At 42.4% G+C, this 17,789-nt stretch overlaps 1 protein-coding gene across 1 annotated transcript in view; it reads left to right on the forward strand.

The window, feature by feature from the left end:
* LOC144506052 (cilia and flagella-associated protein 47-like) overlaps nucleotides 1-17,789 on the forward strand; it is a 106,510-nt gene that overhangs the window by 64,906 nt on the left and 23,815 nt on the right. Inside the window, 6 exon segments of the mRNA XM_078231871.1 lie at nucleotides 5,162-5,378; nucleotides 6,978-7,222; nucleotides 7,877-8,007; nucleotides 11,436-11,558; nucleotides 14,042-14,173; nucleotides 14,931-15,008. Coding sequence (XP_078087997.1) covers nucleotides 5,162-5,378; nucleotides 6,978-7,222; nucleotides 7,877-8,007; nucleotides 11,436-11,558; nucleotides 14,042-14,173; nucleotides 14,931-15,008 — 926 coding nt within the window.

The following is a 17,789-nucleotide window of genomic DNA, read 5'->3' on the forward strand; positions in this document are numbered from 1 at the left end:
GCCGAGCCATCCATTGTGACGAGGGGTGCTCCTGGTTCAACTGCTCCATGTGTGTTGAGTTTCTGTAGGAAGTCTGTAGTGTCGCGACAAAAGCTGGGGGTTCTTTGTACAATGGGTTTCAAGATGCCCTCGACATAGCCGGAGAGGTTCTCGCACAGGGTTCCATTTCCTGAAACGATGAGACGGCCGGGTGTGTTTGCCTTGTGTATTTTTGGGAGGCAGTAGAGATCTCCAACGCGTGGAGTACGTGGGATGAGAGCACGGAGGGTGCTCTGAAGGTCCGGATCAAAGGTTTTGATCAGAGTGTTGAGTTGACGGGTGTGTTCTTTGGTTGGATCTGTGGGTAACTGTCTGTAGTGTTCCTCGTTCTTCTATTTGCCCCATTGTGATATCATGGCATCATGAAAACGCTGCTAGAGATGGTGAGGTGGGGACTGTGATGATAAGCAACTTTCAGGCGCTAAATGAAGAGAGAGTATGTCTAGAATTTATCTTTGGATGAATATATAGAGTAGGGAGTTTATTTTTTTGATATAGATGTTTAACATCCCCCTTTAAAACAGTAACAATTATGGTTTTGGTTTACACGGCAACACAAGGTCGGTGATGAAGGGTCAACCAGACTTGAAACTTTGGCTCTATTCTCTCTCCACAGATGCTGTCAGACCTGTCGAGATTTTCCAGCATTTTCTGTTTTTGTTTCAGATTCCAGCATCCGCAGTATTTTGCTTTTATCTTATGGATTTTGGTTTACCAGGTTATTAGGGACCTTATTGTGCTTTCCTGCTGCTGTCTTTGGCCTCCCCCTTCTAGTGTGTCTCTTGTTCCTGTAATTTACTGTTGTTGTTGCAAGTTGTTCTGGAGCAGGTTTCACTCTGCCTTTGGCCATTCCCTCTCTGACTGCTCCTTGCATATTGACTTTGCAGCATGCTCTCTTCTCAGCCTCAGCTTACATCTCTACATCCCTAACCCTTCACTGTTTAAGGCTTTCATACTCCTGATAGCCAGTTGCTGAAGGAAGAAACCAAAGCCAGTCTTTACTTGTAAGAGATTTTTTGACAGAGTGAAACATTACAGGTGTTCATCCCCTGGTTCCACTCAACTCTTGTGCCAAGTGTCTATTTATATGTGCTCAAATAACAACACAATCAATGCTGTCCATTAGGATCATGGCTGATCCGACATTCCTCGCATCCACTTTCCTGCCCTTTGCCTGTAACCTTTGATTCCTTTACTGATCAAAAATCTATCTCAGCCTTAAAAATCTAGCTCAGCCTGCCCCCTGCAGCTCTCTCTTGCAAGAAATTCCAAAGACACAAACCCTCTGAGAGAAGAAATTCCTCCTCATCTCGGTCTTAAATTGATGTTCTTTAGGCGTCCTCTGTGTCCTCTGCATCCGGGCAGAGGGGTCTGGGTAAATCGCAGAAAGTGGGTATACAGGTGCCGCATGCTATAAAAAAGACAAATGGGATGTTGGCATTTATTGCAAACGGACTGAAGTATAACAGTAGAGAAGTGTTGTTGCAATTGTATAGGGTGTTGGTGAGACCACATCTGGAGTATTGTGTCCAGTTTTAGTCTCCTTATTTGAGGAAGGATGTGCTGGCATTGGAAGCAATTCAGAGGAAGTTCATCAGATTGATTCCGGGAATGAAAGGGGTGATGTATGAGGAGAGATTAACTGTTTGGGTTTATACTTGGTGGAGTTTAGAAGGATGAAAGGGGATCAGATTGAGGTACATAAAATTGTAAAAGGGATTGATAAAGTAAATGTGGACCATGGCCGGAATTTTACTGGCCCGCTCGCCCCGGGAATCAGAGTGGGCGAGGGACAGAGCATGGATAGGTGCGTTGACCCTGGGCGGGATTTTACGGTTTTGGGATGAGTGAGGCCGTAACATCCCGCCCCAAATGTTTCCTCTTGTAGGTCAATCTCGAACAGGTATAGGTTGAGAGACGGTAGATTTAAAACTGAGATTAGGAGGAACTACTACTTGCAGAGGGTGGTGAATTTGTGGAACTCACTGCCCCATAGCGCGGTGGCGTCTGAATCATTGGGGCGGTGAATTTGAGACCAGGGAGAGATCAGCCATGATTTGATTGAATGGTGGAGCAGGCTCGATTTTGCCTACTTCTGCTCCTAATTCCTATGTTCCTTTATTCTGAGACTATTCCCTCTGCTCCTAAACTCTCCATGAGGGGAAACATTCTCTCAGCATTTACTCTGCCTAGCCCCTTAAGAATCCTATATAGGTTTCAATGAGATCACCTCTTATTCTTCTCAATTCCAATGAATGGAATCCCAACCTGTTTAACCTTCCCTCATAAGACAATCCCTCCATACTGGGGATAATCCTCATGAACCTTCTCTGAATTGCCTCCACTGAAATAATGTGTGGGATTCTCCGGCTGTTCATGCCAGCGGGATTTTCTGGTCCCACTGCAGTGAAGGGTGATTTGGCGGGGTGGGTGGGGTGAACAGCCGGCGAATTTTGCTCAATATCTCCCCTTAAATAAGGGGACCAAAACTGCTCACAGTACTCCAGATGTGATCTCACTAGTACTTTGTACAGTTGCAGCAAGACTTCCCTACTCTTATCGTTGAACCCCCTTGAAATAAGTAGGGTGGGGGTGTGGGGGAGGGTAACATGCTCACTTTTATGTACTCATGAAGGGTAATTGTCCTGAAATGTTGGCTGGAATCTTCTGGTCCCACCCATGTTGGGAATCGGTGCAGGTGGGACCAGAAAATTTGGAGAGCAGCCAAAAGTCTTTGGGCAGGAATTTCTTGCTTTTTCTCCTTGGATCCTGATAGTTAGAAACATAGAAACCCTACAGTACAGAAAGAGGCCATTCGGCCCATCGAGTCTGCACCGACCACAATCCCACCCAGGCCCTACCCCCATATCCCTACATATTTACCCACTAATCCCTCTAACTTACGCATCTCAGGACACTAAGGGGCAATTTTTAGCACGGCCAATCAACCTAACCCGCACATCTTTAGACTGTGGGAGGAAACCCACGCAGACACGAGGAGAATGTGCAACCTCCACACAGACAGTGACCCAAGCCGGGAATCGAACCCAGGTCCCTGGAGCTATGAAGCAGCAGTGCGAACCACTGTGCTCCCGTGCCGTTGTTTCCAGCAATTTCTGTTCTTACTTCAGATTTCCAGCTTCTGCAATATTTTGCTCTTGTTCAACATGATGTTGACACAGGCATTGTTCAATTAAGAATTACATGTTTTGACCATACCATTAATCGGTGAGCTTCGTTCTCTTACTTTGCAAACAAATGGAATCAATACTGAATCTGAAAATAGTTCCTCCTGCATGTTGGTTTTCTCAATGTGATGCTTTCATTGCTTTCATGCGTGGATACACAGATGTACTCAAAACCTTATCTCAAATGATTCTCAACACGTTGAGGAAATTTTATCCACTGGGACACATGCCCTCTTTCCTAGGTTTTTAACCCCTTACCCTTTTGAAGAATCATTATCAATCTTGTGGGGGAATTAATTTTGGCAACATATTTTCTCCCACCCGCACTGGTGTTGATCCAGCAGTAAGGATACTCCAGTTGCAAGCAATAAAATAACTAACTTCACAAAGTAAATCAAAGTAAAGGTTTAATAAAGAAACTTCATTCCACCACCACTTAGGCCACACCCTGGGCTCCAAATGCTCCCCACAATCCTCGTGTGCTTTCTATTTATACTGGGTCAGCTGACCACCACATCATTTTGCCATTGGTTACGCTATCTACCAGGTCAGCTGACCCTCACTGCATGTTACCATTAGTTACATTGTAACAACTGGAATAGGTATCCAAGTTGACTGGATCATCTCTGATATCTCATTCAAGTAGCAATTCTTAATGTCCGACCTTGGTGCATTAATAAAAATGAATTTTTTTTTTGGAAAACAGAGGAAACCAGCCATTTAATATTAAAAGCTAAATAATAAATATTTTATGCAATCACCAGATTTGTTTTTTGCACTGCTCCCATGTGAATTATTCCCCTTCAAATAAAAGTGTAAGTATGCTTTTAAAGATCTTAGTACTTTAGCTGTAATTTTAATTGGGATTAGTTTTAATGGTAAATTTGTTGGAGAAATCATTAAGAAGGGCGGCACGGTGGCTCAATGGTTAGCACTGCTGCTTCACAGCGCCAGGGATCTGGGTTTAATTGCAGCCTTGGGTGACTGTGTGGAGTTTGCATGTTCTCCCCATGTCTTTGTGTGTTTCCTCTGGTGCTCCGGTTTCCTCCCACAGTCCAAAGATGTGCAAGTTTGGTGGACCGGCCATGTTAAATTGTCCTTAGTGCCTAAAGACTAGGTAGATTAGCCATGGTAAATGCATGGAGTTACGGGGATAGAGCTGAGGGGAGGGCTGGAAACCATCCGACAGAAGTCATTCAAATTGCTAACTTCAGATGGTTCTGCCAGTTTTACCTTGATAGTTATTCTGAAAGAGTAACCAACGTCGCAGCTGAACACACCCCCCCCCCTCCCCCCCCCCCCACCACCCTCTCCTGGTCCAACACCCCCCCCCCCCCACCCCCCCCAACACCCCCTCTACTCTGCTCCTGGACCCTCACTGGTCACTCTCTCCTGTTTACCCCACCCCACCCCACTTACCAGTGAAATTTACTTGCTCCCTTATCCCTTTAAATGCCCACTTTTGGCAGCTATTGCTGTGAAAGGACAGTGAGTTCCCTCTCTATACCCCAGCTACTTTGCACTGATGCTGCCAGGGACGTGCTGCACAGCTGGATGGAGATTGACACTCTGCAGAAGTTAAATATCATTGTTGTAATTTGGTTACACAAAGAACTGTTTAATGTTATTCTGAAGAAGTCATATAGACTTGAAACATTAACTCTAATGCTTCTCCACAGATGTTTCCAGATCTGCTGAGTTTTTCCAGCACTTTATGTTTTTATTTCAGATTTCCAGCATCCTCAATATTTAGCTTTTATATCTATTGTATAATGTTACATTTATCTTTTGTTCTAAGTAGGAACAAGTTAATACTGTTGCAGATTTTAATCTTGGAAAATTTATGACCTAGTCAAGGACCTGTTACCCTTTGTCCTTTTCACCCGTTAATATTCTGCATTTTTTTCTAAACTTATACTTTCTTTTACCTACAGGTCCAACAACAATTGACTTTGGAACAGTGTGTGTATATTCAACATCAAAGCAAAATTTGAATATTGTAAACAACTTGCCTATCCACATTCTAATTGAAGTGACTATTCAATATCCAGAGCTCCGGGAGTCTAGCCCTTTATCACAGGTGATTCCTCCCATGTCTGCAGCTTACCTACCAATAATATTTGAATCCACATCAGTGGGAGTTTTTCAGAAGTGAGTATTCAAGAGGAATTGCTTTCCTTCCTAATAGAGAAACATGCTGGGGACTGAATATAAATGCATGAACAAATATAAGTTGTTGAGAAATTGGATATGGTCACAGACACAAAGCAGCAAGACAGCTTTTTCAGCCTGTTGTATGATGTACTAATATTCATTTCCATAGAAGTCAATGGAACTGAATATCAGGTGGGCATCTCATGGGAAACCAATGCAATATGAGTGTGTTGTGTCCTTGTCCATGCCAAATGCCACTGGTTTCTGCTGCTTTCTTGTTTCGTTGTGACAAAGTTAACTTGAATGATTGTCAATAGCTTCTGAGCTCTCGATTAAGGGAGAATTTTCGCCTGATAGGTTGAGAGAGCTGGCGGTTGGCCTCAGTTGTCCTGGGTGGTGGATTTTGTGCCAGTACTTTGCAGAAGTGATTGTAAAGCATAAATAAATGTATTGTGTGAAAGGAGATTCAATTTGATTTTGTTGAGTAAGAGTTGTTCATACAGATGAATGTTAAAGATGTTTGCTATTTTCACCTTGAAATTACACTAATGATAACACGTGAATACTTAATAAACTCATCTGGCATTTCTCTCCATTCCATTATAACAACAATATTTGTTTTAAAACCTGTGCCATAGCAGCAGCAAGAGAAATTTCACAGGAACATATTATGAATCAAATGGTGACATCTTCAGTGTAACTTTTGAAAGATAATTTGATTAATAGTGAATGCTTGTTACGAATTGCTGAACAATATCTGGAATGTGGAGATGCGCGATCTTCTTGGAGATCCTCTCCACTTGGAGCCGGCAGTTTGTGGTGTCCTGATGTTGTGAGACTTCTTATAATATCTGGAAAACAGCGCATTTTAGCAAAAAAATTGATATTTCTACTCGTTTCTTTTAGCAGAGATAGTAATGTAATTAGAACAGAAAATGCTGGATAAACTCAACAGGTCTGGCAGTGTCTATGAAGAGAAACAAGAGTTAAAGTTTTGGATCTAAATGACCCTCCCACAGAACTGTTCTGTGTTTCTCTCCACAGATGCTGCCCGGCCTGCTGAGTTTATCCGGCATTTTCTGTTTTCTATAGCGGAACCGTTCATGCCACGTCCTACTGCAACGAGGTTGGATAATTTGGCACCCAGCCAAATCTCCATTCACTGCAGTGGGACGGGAACATCCGGCTGGCGTGAATGGCCATCACATAAAGTTTAGCTTGAGAAGCTGAATGCGGCTTTGAATTGGGCACCATTTGAAATTGTTTTAAATATAGAAATTACAGTTGCTGCATTACAATATAATCATGGACCTTTTTAACTTTATTGTTATCCCAATCCCAGGAAGAATTTGCTGAGTTAATTTCTACCATATATTGGGCACTGAGAAATGCAAACTTTCTTGAGCTTGCCAGCAAATTAGTAAAGCAGCACTAAGCCGCTGCACTGTTTGGGAACGGTACAATGGATTGAGGGAAGGTATATATTTCTAGCACTGCAAACAGAACAGCTTCTTCATGTTGAAAGTACGGTGCCAATAATGCTTATTTTAAAGCTGGTATTGTAAAAACATTAGCCATTTTTCTTTTACTATGCAGGTCAATTGCCTACACAATAAACAACAGCCGTACTGGTTATGTATTAATACTGGCAGACGTGGTTTGTGTTGCCCTTGAGCTGTCGAGCAATGAACTACTGTTGACCTCAAACTACGGGCTCTTGGCAGAATCTGGCTTCAGGACGACAGTGCGGTTGTATAACAGGAGAAACTACCCAGCTCAATTCAGCTGGAGTCCAATACTCTCAGATGATGGAATTGCATTCTTCATCCGACCTGATGGAGGTAGCTAGTGGAAAAATGAAGTTAGTTGGTTTCTTACCTGGGCGGGGTGGGGGAGATTGTGGTTCGGAGATGGAGGTGGGAAAAAGGAGCAAAAAGAGAGTCAATCAACCTGGTCACTCTTCCATACATCCTCAAGAGTGGCAGAAAGAATATCACCAGCAGCGCCAACAACAGCAGCAGCACCAGCTGCCCTCTCCTCCCACATCCCCTTCGCTGGGCAGAGGGGATGGACACAAGAATCCAGCTGGAAGGGGGTGAGATCTCAACACAGGGTCTAAAGGCAGAGGATCAGCTCTGCCAACATCTGTGAGCACCAATGCCCCAGGAGACTCACATACTCACTGCAGGTCACCACTGACATTTGCAACCTCCTGAAACGAGACCTCCTCTCCAATGGAAAGGGTCGTCTCTGCCTTTCACCAAGTTGTGTGCTCCCTTCTGTAAGGAGAGAAAGCAGTGAGGTGTGAATGTTCACAATGGCTTTAGCGGCAAGGACAACTGTGAGAGTGACTGTGAGGCAGGGGAGTGAGAGGGAGTGTTGGCTGCTTAGCTGAGGATGCGAGGAGTTTCCTATAGAGAAAGAATGATCTTTTTTCTTGTTAGTACAATTGAGTTGTTTGTTAACAGAATACTTGTGAACAACACTTTGTGCAGGCATTGTGGATGCATTCAATGATCTGGAATGTGAAGTGGTCTGGCATGCATCATATTTTTCCCCTAAGGAAGGAGAATTTGATCTTTTTGTGCATCATGGGAACAGAATCAGATTGAAGTGTGTTGCTAAGGTATGGTGCTACATTATTTTATTTGTGTCATTATTTTTAAACTCTCTTCTATAAACTGAGTTTGAATATGTACGTTACATTCACATAATTAATTTTTGGACATAGTTTTTACTGTTCTCTCATAAAAGGATGTTTTATCATCTTTTCCATTATTTTCAACAACTTACAAGGACTGTTCGAATAGTTTCCTAAATGACTTGGAAATGCTGTGTCCATGTTAACTTTAATTTATTATTTATTATCCCATCCACTTAATTCCTCAGACCTCAGTGGAATGCTTGTCTTTAGTAATTATGCGACAACTATGGGAATAGTTCCTAATTTGAGCAGTATTTTCCATTTCTATTCACATTTCAATGTTACACATGTCACCTTTTATGAATTGCGCACTTAAGGGCCTCAATTAACATTCGACCAGAAGTGACAACCATGAGCCTTTCCACCCCAGACTTAATTGGGCAGAGGCAGAAAGGTGGTGGAGATCCCATACCTTCCTACCTGATTAAGTGTGGTTTATATTCACGACTCAGACACAGAGGTAAGGAGCACCATTAAAAAAATTGCATCTGATAAAAAATTTGACTAGTTCGGCCACAGCTGAAGTACTGTGTGTAGATATGGTCACCACATTACAGGAAGGATGTGTTTGCACAAAGGAGGGTACAAAGGAGATTTATGAGGATGCTGTCAACACTGCAACTTTTTAAGCTACAAGGAAAGGTTGGATAAGCTGTGTTGTTTTCTTTGGAACAGTTGAGGTGAGGATGACTGCTTTTGACATCAAGGCAACATTTGACCAAGTCTGGCAACAAAGAACCCTAGCATAACTGGAGTCAATGGGAATCAGGACAAAATCTCTCCACCGGTTGGAATTATATGTAGCACAAAGGAAGGTGGTTGGGGTTGTTGGAGATCAATCATCTCAGTTCCAGGACATCCATTGCAGGAGTCCCTAGGGGTAGTGTGCTAGGCCCAACCATCTTCAGCCATTTCATCAATGACCTTCCATCCATCCTAAGGTCAGAAGTGGGGATGTTTGCACAAACTCGTGATTCCTCATATAAAGAAGCATTCCATGACCATATTGTAATAAGTCTTTGGAGGCAGAAGCCCCTTCTCCTAAATCCCTTTATTTACAAACTCTAACAGCAGTACACAGAGTGCTAGGAGTTCGCAGTCTATCTCCCGGGGTGTCAGAGAAACTGACACTCCCAATTAAGACTCCCTGATTGGCCCATCAATTGCATTCTTAATCAGGGAGTTCATACTTCAATAGGGCAACCTCAATGGCCTGATTGAAGTCATTACACATATGCAGAAAGACCGAGACAACATTCAGGTTGGGCTGATCATTGGTAAGTAATATTCATGCCACACCAGTGCCAGGAAAGAATCATCTCCAAGAGGAGAAAATCCAAACATCTCCCCTTGACATTCATTGACATTACCATTGCTGAATCCCTGTTGGTGGGTGGGGGAGGTGTTCATATTGGTTAGGAACAATGAGATTTGAATGATGAAGTCTAATGTGCTTCCAATATTGGGGTTTGCACCTGATTTTCATGGAGCTGGCAAGCTTTGGAGAATAACGGGCATCACACAGCAATGCAATATTGAAAGAAGGACCACCGTGTAAGCAGCAGCCAGGTAATTGCAATTGTGAGCTGAGCTGACTAGGCTGGCAGGAGGCAGTGCCAACAAAGAGCCCCAGTGCCAGGTTGGTGGGTGGGGGGTGCGGGTAAGTAAAGGTAATGATGTCTGAGGGGAGGGAGCACCAGTAATCAGCTGGGGTAAGGGTGGTGATGATTAAGAGGGAAGGAGCAGTGATTAGGGGAGAATGGACAAGAGGGTTGGAAGAGGCGGGCAACAGCGCGACACTTTCTTTAAGTGGATTCCAGATTTATACATTTTAAAAATATATTTTAAAAAGAATTATTCGTATTGGTTGCAACCCCACAGTTTAAGTTTCATATTGAGACAGTGTACTTCTGAGATAGAGTGAGTGTGACCTTCCTTCCCAGCACATTCGTTTAGGAGACCATTTAGCCGCTGAGGAATGGCTGCAGCATGGCTGAATTCTGGAGCCAGACTGTTTGTGTGAGAAGGATAGAAAATAGCAGACTGTACTAAATAAACACACGTAGCTTTGTTTTACATTCCTTCTTCATCTAAGCTGAAGAAAAGATAAAACAGTAGTCCGAAATATCATGCTATTTTTGCCATTTGTATACTGTAAAATTGGGACTATTTTTCAAAGCCGCAAATTGCAGAGCACCAATTTCTGCTGGTCTTCTCTTCCAATGAGAAGCATTGGAAAGCTTTACAGCTTTCGCCCATAGAGAACAAACTCTTTCATGTTCAGTTTCATCCAGGATTTGCTGTCAACAATGATGTACTCCTTTGCAATGTTTGGCATGTCTTCATCCCACTTTCAGCTGCTGTTGCCAGTATCTGTAAACAGGGGCGAAAAAACAGGTGAGCCAAACAATGCAGATATTTAACTGGAAGCAGAGTGCTCCAAGCATTTTGGGATTTTCCTGCTTTCCTGAACCTTGCTGTTGCAAACTTTACACTGAATTAATTTTAAAGATTGCAAAAGTTTCCAAGTACCATCTATGCACAATCCGTTTGCACAACGTTTGTGTCAATGTGTCCTCCAGTAGGTAGGCAAATTGCCTGATCCACAAAATTTGAAATGATCCAACTCTGCAGAGGATTAGCAAGTTGAAGCTTATAGATGTTAAACCTCGGAAGGAGAGAGTGAGTAGGAAGAGGAAAAATGACAACCAGAGAGGCAAAATCGCTATTAATGTGGCCCTAATGACCACGGAAATAGGATCAGTAAACCTACTGCCTCATTAACTCCCAGTGCTCTGCTGCCGCCTTTTTTAAGGTCTACATTGGTTGTCCATAATAATGTAAGTCAGAAGATGTTAGGAAATGGAATGTGTCCTGGAAATTCAAAAAGGATGGGACTGAATGGGACACCGAGGAAGCTTGAGGGCCGATGGGATGGGAAGGGAGCTGTCAATGATGAGGCTCATTTTCTTGCCAACTCCTGCCAGAAACTGAAGGTTGCAGCTTTCAGCAGCTGATTTCCACACATCTGTATGCTACGCCACCAACCCTCAACATCACCCCGTCCACCCCGACATAGATAGAAACCTGAAAAGAGAAAACTAAGAAAAGCAGAAGAACATATGTTAAGGAGAGACAATAGTAAAAGTGGACAATTACAGCAGCACAAAGCTATCTGACACAGTTAGATCTGATGGCATTCACTGAGTTAAATGTGTAAATTCCACATGAGGTCCAGTATTCTATATTCAACTTTATAACAATTCTGAATGAACCTCATATAACTGTAGAATTTTTAGGTCTTGCAATATCTAATCAAAATCACTAAATTCTTTTTATTTGCTTTAAAGCTTGGCTATGTGAATATTCGCTTTGCTGAGAGCCGTCTGCTTTTTAAATCTGCTCCTTGGAATTTAATTACCAAAAAGACAGCTGTTCTTAAAAACCATGGACAATATCATGCTTACTTTAAGGTATGTCAGTTGCTGACTTTTTAACGAAGTAGCTGCTTCTATTTCTTTTTAATTATTTGTTTGTTAAAAATGCAGGAGGGGCTGTAGCAGGAGTCGAGTTGGGCATCCCCACAATGAATCTGCAGGCTGCTGGGCCTGGAAGGTTCCGGGCACAAGGCCTGCCCTGTGCTCCGACACTGGGTTTAAGTAAAGAAAAAATAATAAAACAAAAACATCCCTCCAGATCTCAGCCCTCATCCGTAACACCCCACTTGCTCCTTCTGTCCTATCCGTGCCAAACTATGCCAACCCATGACCTCAACTATTTTCCCATGGCTCCACACCCCGAAGCTAATTTAGTTACCCTCTACCCACTGCATGCATTTTGCACTCCTATGCCAACCTAATTCTCCTCTCCTTACACCCATTGCCCTCTAACCCTTATGCCAACTTAGTGCCATCTCATGTCAACTCATGCCCCACCACCCTTTGCCCTTACATACTCCATGCCAACTTACCTAGTATCCTTGGACGGTTTGTTGATGGTTTTAATTAAAACACAGAAATGGTCATTCAGCACAGCTGGTCTATGCTGCTGCTTATGCCTCATACAAACCTCCTCTCACCCCTGTTCATCTAATCCTATAAGCATCATCTCTTATTCCTTTCTCCCACTTGCAAGCTGTCCCTGAAATACATCAATGTTAATTGCTTCAACGTGGCAGCATGTTCCACGTTTTTACCTCTCACTGAGTGAATTTGTTACTGGATGTATTAGTCGCTATCTGTTATTTATGATTCCTAGTTTTGGACTCCTTTATTACTGGCAACACCTTCATATCTATGCTATTAAACCCCTGCAGAATTATGAAGACCTTTATTAAAAGTCAACACTCAGCTATCTATTTTCCAGAGAACAGACCCCCAGTCTACGCAATTTTTCCTAATTGGTATAATCCCTCTGTTCTGGTATCATTCTTGTAATTAAAAAAAAGGATTGTCTTCTCTTTTTTATATGGAGCTCAGGTCACAATATTCTGAACAGTACACTATACTCCAAGTGTATCTAACCAAGGGCCACATACATTTAATGTGACAGTCCTATTTTTCAATTTTATTGCTGTAGAATTTAACCTAGTGCTTTGTAAGCCTATGACCGATCTTCCTCAGTTACACATTTCTACACTACCTCATATTCTTGACACTCTCAACATCCAGGAATCTGTCAATCTCTGACTTGAATATATGCAATGACTCAGTATATGCAGCTCTTTGTGATACACAAGAACACAAGAAATATGAGAGAGAGTGAACCATAACTTTAAGAAGGAAATCAGTAGATTTTTAGACTCTAATGGTGTCAAGGCATATGGATAGAGTGCTGGAATCTGGTGTTGAGATAACGGTCATGATGTGGAGATGCCGGCGTTGGACTGGGGTAAACACAGTATTTATTGAGATAAAGGATCAGCCATGATCATGTTGAATGTTTGAACAGGCTCAAAGGGCTGAATGACCTACTACTCCTCCTATTTTCTGTTTCTGTAGGCTCTGTCGAACCTGTTCCATTATTCAGTGCAATCATGGCTGATCTTGGACTTCAACTCCATTTTCCAGCCAACATCTATGCCCTTGGATTCTCTGAGAGATTAAAAATCTGTCTATCTCAGCCTTAGATGTATTCAATGCTGGCACATCCACAACTCTCTGGGGTAGAGAATTCCAATGATTCACAACCCTTTGTGTGAAGAAATCAGTCCAAAATGATTGGCGCCTTATCATGAGACTGTGTCCCCATGTCTTAGATTCCCTGATCAGTAAAACAATCTCTTGATATCTGCCCTAACAAGCCCCTTTAAAATCTTGGAGGTTTCAATGAAATTGCCTCTCATTCTTCTAAACTTCAGAGAATATAAGTCCAATTTACTCAGACTTTCATCATATAGGACTGCCACCTCATTTCAGGGAACAATTTACTAAAATTTCACTCTATTGTCCCCGATGCAAGTATATCGTTTCTTGAGTGTACAGACTAAAACTGCACACTATTCCAGATGCAGTCTCAACAAAGTCCTGTATAACTGTAGCAAGACTTATTTAATCCTGTACTCCAAAGCCTGTACAATGAAGGCGAACATGTCACTTGCCAGCGAATTCCATAGATTTACAACCCTTTAAATTTCTCCTCCTCTTAGTTGTAGATACATAGCTCCTTATCCTTAGACTGTGACCTTGAGTTTCAGACTCTCCAACCAGCGTCCACCCTGTCAAGCCCCTTTAGAATTTTATGTTTCAGTGAGATCACCTCTTGTTCTTCTAAACTTGAGGGAATATACGCCTAGGCTATTCAATCTCTCCTCATAGGACAATTCCCGCGTCCCAGGAATTAGCTTAATGAGCTTTCGTTGACAACTTAGTAATTCACAGCGTTTTGTTCTGTTTCATATTTGCATTTGGTAATATAACTTGTTCTACATTTACGTTGTCTTTTCTCTGCTTGAAAGGTAAAAAATGTGCATCCTGTGACTGGAATGACTGTGACTCCTTCTTACGGGACAGTACCTGTTGGGGGTCAAGTGCGTTTCAAAATTTACTTCCACCCAACTACAGTGTTCAAATTTGATACGAGGATAAAGGTAAATGAAAAACACTTTAGCAAAATCACGAAACATCTTTAGGAAAGATACAAAAGAGGCAGAGATTCAGGGCGGGATTTTACCGCTGCTTTACACCCATTTTGCAGTGAGAAAATGCTGTAAAATCGGGCGTAAAGCAGCTAGCATGAATGGCCCTGGTTTTCGCGACCGGTGGGATTTTACGGCAGCTGGATTTCCGGCGCAGTCAGCCTCTCGTTGGTTGGTTAATTAATTTACATTTATTTGAATGTTCATTTTAATGAGTTTAGCGAGCCCAGCGCTCAACCGACGGGTCTCGCTTGCCTTTATAGCCTTGCCGCGATCGGTCCGGGTGGCGGAGGGGTCGCGATCGGTCTTGTCGGCGGGGGCTGAATCTCGGGCTGCGGGCCCCTGCAATTGCCGGGGGGGTGGGTGATCTGCTTGAGGCTGCCTGCAGTAGCAGGGGTTCGACAGCTCTCTCTTTGTCAATCAGGCCCCTGCTACTGTTAATGCACATGTGCAGCATCAGAGGTCTGCGCATGCGCACTATCTCCCGCTACAGGCTGTCGGGCGTGTTAAGCCCCACCCACAGCCTCTCTGGCCAGAAACAGACTAGTCCAAAATTTTGTAGACAGAGTGCATAAAATTGGGCCTGAAAACTCACCCAAAAAATAGATCTGGATCTCTCCCAGCTTCACGCGGGCCCAAAAATTAGAAAAAATCTTGTAAAATTCCACCCTCAGTATTTTCTAATTAAATATTTATGATATCTTCTCAGCTCGACATTTGTAATTCAAAACAGTTGAAACTACGGATTGGTGGATCAGTGATACGACCAATGGCTGATATTGATGTGGTCAGTATTTCATGACGATACTGTGTCTTTAAGAAATGTATTTTAATCTTGTTCTCTGCAGTTCTTTCAAGCAGGCCTGGCATTTTTGGTTTGGTGCCATGCTGTCTGTACTGGTATCTTTTATTGTTGCTGAAGCAGGATAATTGAAGCAATGTTTATTTTTATTTTGGACCAGTGCAGTGTCTTGGAGTTTTATGACCCTTTTGGAATTGTTGATTGATAGGTCAGGTGGTACCTTGGGACATTTTATTTACAGGGAAATCTGAAGATTTTGGTTTCAACTTGGGAAGAAGCTGTTTGGACTGCAGACTGAAAGCAGTGTTCTCTCTCTCTGGAGTGAAAATTCTGCTGTCTGTTAGGTGCAGCTAGAAACTAGAGACAAGCAGTATCTCTGTGTTTCTCAAGGTATGCTGGAAGTTGCAAGATTTAAGAAGGCCTCAGTGTTTTCAATTCAACATCCAAAGGAGTAATCTACAGCAGGGATTGGAAAGCTGCAAGGTCCAGCATCACATGGGCATACTTACTTTCTGTACCAAGCCCTGTATGTTTGCAGGGGTTGTTTGATTTGGAACAGTATACTTGGCTGTTAAGATTTATACACTATCATGGTTCTTTCTTTGTAATTGGTAAAAGTTATGCTAATGTTCTAATTATATGTTAACTGTGTTCTTAACTAAACTTTGTTTGATCAAAACTCCCTGGTGGGTCACTTGAATCATACCTGGAGTGAAACATCTTATGCACACTCACATCAAGTTGAAAATGTAAAATTTATGGTCTTGGCTGACTTTGTAAAACATCTTGGAGTTTCTGACCTGGATTATAACAATTTCATTGGCATTTTTTAAAACTTTGATTCTTAAGTTGTTTTGATTTTGAGATCCTGCTCCTTGAGTGCCCAAAAATAAAATCTTACTGGATCTTTTGTTGAGTGGCCTCCGATAGTCTCCTTAAGAACCACTGATTAGGCCACTCAGTGCCTGGCACAAAAGGTGGATGGAGTATGCATGGTGCAACCGTCACCATTTTTATCAAAACCTTTCAGTTGATTCATAGTCATGGGATCAGACTTTCACCACTGAGGTGGGTAGCTCGAGTTGGATAATTTTCTGACTTGACAGTCCCGCTTTTGTTAAAAGGGTCCCATTAGAGCCAATTTCTGCTTCAGGGAAAGTGGCAGAATATAGTCGAACCCACCGTCCCTGGAAGCTGATCATAAGCAGCCATGGAGGTGATGAGTGCTGAGGTGGGATAGTTAGAAAGTACACCTTGGTTTTCTGGAACTTTTAAAAAAAATTTGTTCATGGGACATGGGCGTCTCTGGCTGGCCAACATTTATTGCCCATCCCTAGTTGCCCACGGAAGGTAGTTGAGAGACAACCACATTGCTGTGGCTCTGGAGTCACATGTAGGCCAGACCAGATCAGGATGGCAGGTTTCCTTCCCTAAAGGACACTAGTGAACCCGATGGGTTTTTCTGACAATCAACAATGGTTTCATGGTCATCAGTAGATTCTTAATTCCAGATTTTTAAAATTGAATTCAAATTCCACTATGTGCCTTGGTGGGATTTGAACCCGGGTCCCCTGAACATTAGCTGTGTTTCTGGATTAATAGTCTAGTTATAATACCATTAGGCCATTGCCTCTCCTTCATCCATGTTATTTTGGAAGATGTTAGGCCCTCTAGCCCTCACTCTCTCATACCCCATGCCACTTCCATGCCAATTCCATGCCAATTCATGCTCCCCACATTCTGTATTCCCATCACTTCCAGAGCCACTCACCCATTACCCACCATGGGCTGGCATCAGGAACCATGTGATGATGAAAATTCATAAACATCGAACAATCTAATATTGCTCTCACCCAGACGCACTTGATAATGAAAAGAATACCCATTCATGAAACCAATACAAAAGCTTTTAAAATCCTTGCATAGTTATTCTGTTATAAAAGCAAATACACTTCTATTATATAGCCACACCAAACACAGTTAATTATTTAATAGTGTCTATAAACTGGAAATCAAACTGTGAACTTCATATCTATTGCTAAGACATTTGTATCCTTTTGAAACCCAGCCAAGAAATCATAATGATAAAACTTGGGAAATGTCAACAAATACAGTGCAGCCCCGTTTTAACGCGATGGTTGGGGTCCATAAAATGTTATCGCGAATGTTATCGGGGTCACGCTAAATCACTAAACTGGAAATAGCAAAACAAAAGGGTCCATCGCGCAATCGCGTCATATCTGATTTCGCGCTAAATCAGGGCACGTAAAATCGGGGTTCCACTGTATCTCTATTGAAACAGTAGAACAGGGGATGTTTTATTTTAAGCTACTTCAGATGGCATCAATCAAAGCAATTCAGCACATGGTGTTTTTAACTATTACTGGCAGTTTAAGCCGGTTGTTTTTCATGTTTAAAGAACAGAAGATTTTAAATCTTTGGATTATAACACTTAAACAAATGTATCTGCTCTTTAGGAATTGTATCTATCCACCTATTCGTGACTTCCATATTGCACTTGGAACAGCCATAATGGAGTCTGTCTGAACTCAACACTTAATTCAATTGTTCCTGCTGAATTTGTATTTCCCTCCTGTAGGATTTCTGCCTTTCCCCTTCCCCAACCGGCAAGAAAATCTGTCTGCTGGAAATGGGGACAGGACATCTACATCTAAGTCCAGCCATCATTTTTAAAGTTCATAAATTCTTCCCAACTCAGTGAAAATTATGGCACAGAAGGAGACTATATGGCCCATTGAGTCTATG

This window comes from Mustelus asterias, chromosome 17, assembly GCF_964213995.1.
Source record: "Mustelus asterias chromosome 17, sMusAst1.hap1.1, whole genome shotgun sequence".
NCBI classification, from domain to species: Eukaryota; Metazoa; Chordata; class Chondrichthyes; order Carcharhiniformes; family Triakidae; genus Mustelus; species Mustelus asterias.